This window comes from Plecotus auritus, assembly GCF_963455305.1.
Source record: "Plecotus auritus genome assembly, chromosome: 9".
Lineage (NCBI taxonomy): Eukaryota > Metazoa > Chordata > Mammalia > Chiroptera > Vespertilionidae > Plecotus > Plecotus auritus.
The window spans coordinates 112,783,310-112,790,467 of record NC_137783.1 but is presented as its reverse complement, the minus strand read 5'-3'; the positions used below and the strand labels follow the sequence as shown (position 1 = coordinate 112,790,467).

Below are 7,158 nucleotides of genomic sequence, written 5' to 3'. Positions count from 1 at the left end.
TGGAGACTTCTTCTGCCTTCCAGGGATGCTCTCTTCCCAATCCTATGTCAATATCTCCTTCTTCCAGCCAGCTTCCTTCCTGATGATTGGCATCCCAGGGCTGGAGGCCGTTCATGGCTGGATCTCCATTCCCTTCTCCTGCATGTACACTGCAGCCCTCACTGGAAACTGCCTCATCCTCCTGGCAGTGAGGAGGACTCCCAGCCTGCACCAGCCCATGTACTACTTCCTGTCCATGCTGGCCCTCACCGATGTGGGTCTCATCTTGTCCACAATGCCCACTACCCTGGCTGTGCTCTGGTTTGACCATCGTCTCATCGCCTTCAATGCCTGCCTGGTGCAGATGTTCTTCCTCCACTCCTTCTCTGTGGTGGAGTCCTCGGTGCTCCTGGCCATGTCATTTGACCGCTTTGTGGCCATCTCCAACCCCCTGCGCTATGCAGCTGTCCTCACAAATAATGTCATCATCAGAATTGGACTGGCCATTGTGGCCCGTGCTATGTTATCTCTCTTGCCAGTGCCATTCCTGCTTAAACGTTTGAACTTTTGCCCTGGCAAGATGCTCCTGTCCCACTCATTCTGTTTCCATCCTGATGTAATGAGAAGAGCCTGTGCTGATATCACCATAAACATCTGCTATGGGCTTTATGTGGTTGTGTCCACTGGGGGCATAGACTCCCTGCTCATCATCCTGTCCTACACTCTCATCCTGTGCACAGTACTGGAGCTGGCCTCCCCTCAGGAGCGCATCCGGGCCCTCAACACCTGTGTCTCACACATCCTTGCTGTCTTTGTCTTCTTCATCCCAGGCATCACCATGTCCATGATCCATCGTTTTGGAAGGTACCTGCCCCACGTTGTACATGCCCTGGTTGCCTATGTGTACCTGATGGTGCCCCCTGTGCTCAACCCCATCATCTACAGTGTGAAATCCAAGCCCATCAGGGAGGCCATGCTCAGAGTGCTGAGGTGGAAAGGCCAAGGCTGAAGAAACTATGAAATACAACAGGGTCTGGGTACCATAAAAGATACTTGCTATAGCTTCACAGAAACCTGCTATGCTTGGCGAGTACTGAAAATTCCTAGTCCATGCTAATACAGTGGGAAGACCATCAGGCTTCTTCCTGTTACAAATTTAGGTTCACCATTTGCTTTGTACTGGAAGCAGTGCTAAGAATTAAAGACTGAGAAATATATAAAACATGGTCTTCTCCTGAAACTCACAATTTTGTACCAGGTTAATGACATGTACATACACAACTAGAATACAGACTTATAAGTATCATAATAAAGTTTTTTGCAAAAGATTACTAGAGATTGCAAATTAGTGGTTGCTACATCTTGCCTAGAAAGATTGGACAAACCTCTACAAGGAAGAGTATGCTTTTCATTTCATCTTGAAAAAAAAAATGTAGGATGGTGTGTGTTTTTTCCTAGGCAACATAGGAATTGAGTAAAAAAAAGAGAAAAACGTAGGGGGGAAATGAGCAATATAAAAAACAGGCTCAATATTTTGAAAAAATACATGTGTTTGTGGAAAGATGAGCATTTCTGCACTTTTTTACATCTCTACCACTTTTTATATCTTAACCATTATGCCTGCGGCATAGGGTTTAAAGAGGGAGTTGGGGGATGAAGTCAGAAAGGTAGATTGTAAAGGGCTGCACGTACTATACTAAGTAATTTGGTTTGTATCTAATACATACAAATTATTTATTAAATATTTTTACTATAAAATAACTTAGGAGTATGAATTGCAGATTACAACCTAAAACACAATCAGTTTTATCTGGTCTCAGGGTCTACCCAGACACCATTTACTATGCCTGCAACATTCTCATCACCCCACTCTACCTCACATTTCTAGCTACCTTCCTCATTTGTCAAATATAAGCCTAATTTCTCAGAAAATCTTGTCTAATTCATTCTCTTTTCCATATTACCCACTGGAACTTGTTTGTCTCCTGCACATGTGTAATATTCTGCCACTCTACTATGCCATAACTCCAAAGGCGCCAACATATACTCAGTGTCTAGTGATGTTCATGAAATAATAGCAGCTCAATTATTCTTTTGAATGTAGAAATAAATTTGAATAGGGAAAGGGGCACTAGACTAGCTGAATGGTCTAGTCTAGAGATAAATTTAAGTCATGGAGAGTAGTCAGTGTTTGCCATTGCACCTACTATAGACACCATCAACATAAATGTGATTGCATAACAATTAAAAGTCTGATTGTAGGCTCTCTTATAACATGTGGTCTCATCAGGCGGAGAAGACTATACTGTATGTGCAAAGGAAACAGAAGTATCAAGAGAGATAAGAGGAAAGCCAAGAGTGTGAAGCCATGGAAGCCAAAGGGGAAACTGTATCAAGAAAGAGGAAGTGGTCAAATGTGTTGAATGTTGTTGAGAAGTCAGAGAAGATAAGGACTAAAAACCTTGATGATGATAGTTCTTTTGGCAGTTCCACCAAGACCATGGTTATATCGGAGCACTGGGAGAGCTAGATGAGAGATGCATAAGTGGACATTAGTTACAGTTAACTTCTCTAAGAGATTTTATGAAAGGGAAGAGATAAAAGAGGAATATAGTATCTTGGCAGGATTATACTTGCCATTGTCATTTTTAATATGGAAGAGACTGGAACATAATAAATGCTAAGAATGACTGAGATGGTGAAGTTGAATATCTAATAGGGAGAAGGAACAATAATATAAGTTTCCTGAGAAGATGAGAAGGTATTGACCCAGAGTAATTTTTTTAAAAAATCTATATGAGACCCAGCTTGATTAAGACTTTTGATAATTATATTAATGTAAATAAATATCTGCTTCTTTGATAAATTTATACATCCAGTATTTTCTCTAAAAGGATAAAAAGCAATCTTACCTCAGCTCCTTACTTTCCAGGTTTTATTTCCTTTAGTTTTTATTCTGTTTATTCAATAACTATTTATTTAGTGTTGTTACAAGACTACACTACTTAAGGACAACAAAAACATGTACAAAGTCTTGACACATTAGTACTTTATTTTTTATTTATTCAACCGCCTAGAGTAATATGGGTTGATGGAGGGTGGCAGGTATGAAGGATCTGTCTCTACATAATTTTTAGGAACCCAGGCTGCTTGTGGTTTACCATGTGTAACTAATGGCTTCCCAAGTCACATTTGATGTAAATGTGGAAGATTGAACATGCGAAGATTTTTGAGCCTGGCAGAGAAGTGGCACATGTCACTTCCACTCACATTGAAAGTAATGGTTAGCATTTAATCATACCCATCTCAAAAGAGGCTGGGAAATGCTTAGCTGTGTGTCCAGAATGGGGAGGAATTAGGTTTGGTGAATAGAGAACACAAGACATGTCTGTAAAACAGTTCATAAACTGTTTTATAAACAGATAAAACCTTTTTTTAAAAAGTGACTTATAGACAGATTTAACATTCAGACTTCTTCAGGATTCAAAAAGGTCCAAGTGGCTGAGATGGTAGGGCCAGAGGCAGGAATACACAAACAAAAGAAGAAATGGGGAAGGTAAAAGGATGCTCGTGTAAAAGGCATATGATGAAGGTCTTCGTCCAGAACCTAACCTAACTTCCAGCCAAATTTCCTAAAAAGAAGCAGCCTCTTCCTCTCATTCTAGTTCTTATCTCCAGGCCCTTCCAGGTGACCCAATGTGTGTGTGTGTGTGTGTGTGTGTGTGTGTGTGTGTGTGTGTGTTTACACTCACAAAATGTTTAAGTCGTATAGGATAAAATCTATGAAATGTTATCCAGAGTATATTAAGTACCATAGACATGGAATCCCTTCTAAAATCTGAAATAATGAAATTGACATCTCTATATTTATCTTATTATTATTCATCTATCTATGTCTCCAATCACACTTCAAATATAAAACAGACACACACATTTAGCATATGCCCCTACAGAAGCATGAATACAAACACTTAATAAAAATCTGAAAAAATAAACACCAAAATGCTAATAATTATTTCCTTTTAAGGTGACAAATTTATTGGCATTTTTATTATATTGTTACTTTTTAATATTTTCACAATGTCTAAGATTTATATTTATAGTAATCATGTGTTGATTTCCCAATAAGAAAAAATGATATGTCGTTCTCTGTCTTTCATTCTGTCTCTTTCAGTCCCAGTGTCTGGACTCTACCGGGCAATGGGCTAATCCTTCATTCCCTCCAAATGAAGCCTGCAATGACTCAAGTTTATGCTCCTAGTTCTGCTGGCCACCATTCATCTGGGTATATTAGATTCCATACTATTCACAACTCTCGTCTTCTGGATTCCAGTCCAAGAAATCAGGTATGCTTGCTCCATATCCTCTCTACTAAGTAATCTTGTGCTATGGCCAGAAAAGTCTGGCTGGCCATGTGCCATGTTCTCCACTATACTACCTGCTTCTCACATTTAGCTACCTCTCTTTGGGTCTGACTAGCACTCCCCCTGTGGGTAGTGGTCTTGCTTCTGCCCTGTTTATTCCTATTGCACTCTATGGAGCCCATAACCCCTTTCCCATTCAGATTCCTTTGGGAAGTGCTATGCTACCTAGTTTGTGGGGGTCCTGGGATCACTGGGACCACATTTATGCTAAGTATAGCTGGCAGGAACACAGGCTTTATTGGTCTCTCCTGTAGATTTGTTCTCCAAGCATTGATGTTGTGGGCTTCCCCTATAAGGCAGCTCAGAGCCCTGGGGATGTAGTTGTCCACCTATATGCTCTACTCTGTTTCTGTGGACCCATGCTTGCCTTAGTCTTGCTTCATGGCTAGCCCCATGTGCTTCCTCAGTCTTATGATGTGTCATGCTCTTGATTCCCCAGTCTGTGGTAGACCTGCCATTTCTCCCATGAGCTTCAAGGTGTTTTCTGATGCATCTCTTTATAAAACGCTTCTCCAGATACCCAGTGAGTGCATCCACTGCCAATCATACTATTTCCCAAATTAGCCACTGGTTAGGAATTACCCCAACACACTCCTGCTGCTACTTCACAAGTTCATTGGTAAATGGACCAGAAGCTATTGAGATTAAAGCTACCAACAATATCAATGGGAAATGTCTAAATACAATACTGGATGAGTGAGAAAGGAAATTAAATACCTCCCCTAGAAAATGTGAGACTATGGAAATGTCTAATTCACTATCCCACTGGTCTAACAATTCCTCCTCACAATATAAAATTAGGCATCAAAAGACAACTTTTTTGTGTGACCTCGTGTCCCACTGAACATCACCTTCCCCATTAGTACAATGGAGGTACTAATTATATTTCTATTCAGATTGAAAGGAAGTGTCCATGGGCTGTAAAAACTCTCAGAACAGTGTGTCATCTTTCATTAATGCAGGTAACAGTCATTTTTGCATGGTTTTACTTCCAATCTCCCTCCTAACAGCTGGTGCCCCAAAAAAGTAAATTATATATTCCTTGTGGAAATCATTTTGAAGAAGAAAATCCAGGTATATCTTCTTTTCTGAGATCCAATATGGTTTCTGGGGAGAAAAAAATCATAGTTTTAAGCCAAAGTATCTGATTATATTGTATTCTTGAGTTTATTTCACTTTTGCCATGCTTAAGCCTTTGGTAAATATGCTGCAGATGTAGTACCCTTATCTCAGAATGCTGTGGACTAGTACAAGCAGTTTATAGAATTGGACTGGGTGGTTAAATGGGAAATAATAATCCTACAACGACAACCACCTCAGGATTTTAATAATTATATACAGAAAATAACTAGAGGGAAAAATAATATTCAAAAATGGGGAATGGGAGTATACTGTTCTGCTGCCCCTATCCACAGGAGATGTTCCCACCAGTTTCATCTTTGAAGGATCAGTTGTGTTTTTATTAAGGAAAAATGTTTTTCTCCTAATACTGTCTCCCAAAATATTGATATTAAAATCTGAATTAAAGAACTTTGAATGAAAAATAAGTTTTATCATTGACACCTAGGGATCTGAAGTGAGGGTTGTCACATGGAAAAGACGAAGGATGCGCTGCCGGATTTCCTTTGTCTTCACTCCATAGACAATAGGGTTGAGCACAGGAGGGACAAGGAGGTAGGTGTTGGCCATGATGATGGGCAGGAGGGAGTCCTGCCGCTTGCCAAAGCGGTGCACCATAGATAATCCAATGAACGGTACATAGAATATGAAAACAGCACACACATGAGAGACACAAGTGCCAAATGCCTTTGTCTGGGCTTCACGTGTCAAGCCCAACACAGTCTTGAGGATAAGCAGATATGATAAGAAGATGAGAACTGAGTCCAGGCCAATGGCAGAGATGATAACGATGAGGCCATAGATGACATCGACATGGATGTCAGCACAGGCCAGCTTCATGACATCTTGATGTAGGCAGTAGGAGTGGGAAAGGATATTGGAGCGGCAGAAAGGCAGCTGTTTGATGAAGACAGGCAGAGGTGCCATAAGTGCAGCACCTCGTACTACAGCAGCCATTCCAATCTTGGTAACACGAGGCAATGTTAACACAGTGGCATGGCGTAGTGGGTGGCATATTGCCACATAGCGGTCAAAGGCCATTGCCAGCAATACCGTCGACTCCATGCCAGATAAGGAATGGATGGCAAACATCTGTAGCAGACAAGCATCAAACTGGATGGTAGTAGAATTGAACCAGAAGATGGCCATCATTTTGGGCATGGATGAAGTAGAGATAAGGATGTCAAGGCCAGAAAGCATGCAAAGAAAAATATACATGGGTTCATGTAGGCTGTGCTCAGTCCGCACAATGTAGATGATTGTCAAGTTACCTAGCACAGCAATAAGGTAAAAGGAGCATAAAGGGAAAGCCAACCAAAACTGAACTTCTTCCAAGCCAGGGAGGCCTATTAAAACGAAATATGTGGCACTAGATTCATTGCCATTAGGGACCATGGTGAAGAAGCTGAATTGCAATCAATGCCAGACCTGGGGAGGCTGGAATGCAAAGATAAACAATTGTCAGATCCTCCTGAATCACAACACCACACCTCTTCCCTCCATGCTGATGCCCTGTTCTGACCCTAACTCTAATGTCATTGTCTATCCACCCTCTGAGCCTATTCTAAACTCAACCTAACCATCTTTCAAAAGTCAAGGTTCAGATAATTCATCCAGCCATGATTACCAACCCCAC

General features: G+C 41.0%; 2 protein-coding genes across 2 annotated transcripts; one reads left to right on the top strand and one right to left on the bottom strand.

The window, feature by feature from the left end:
• Window positions 1-988, top strand: LOC308233418 (olfactory receptor 51I2-like; the record flags this gene model as incomplete). The annotated part of the gene is made up of 1 exon (XM_080640347.1): window positions 1-988. Exon 1 carries the CDS (start codon window positions 26-28, stop codon window positions 986-988), a length of 963 nt encoding a protein of 320 aa, XP_080496473.1. The 5' UTR covers window positions 1-25.
• A 4,978-nt stretch (window positions 989-5,966) lies between these two features.
• LOC308233420 (olfactory receptor 51E1) lies at window positions 5,967-6,932 on the bottom strand (the record flags this gene model as incomplete). Its single annotated transcript, XM_080640349.1, has 1 exon — window positions 5,967-6,932. Exon 1 carries the CDS (start codon window positions 6,915-6,917, stop codon window positions 5,967-5,969), a length of 951 nt encoding a protein of 316 aa, XP_080496475.1. The 5' UTR covers window positions 6,918-6,932.
• Between the last annotated feature and the right edge of the window lie 226 nt (window positions 6,933-7,158).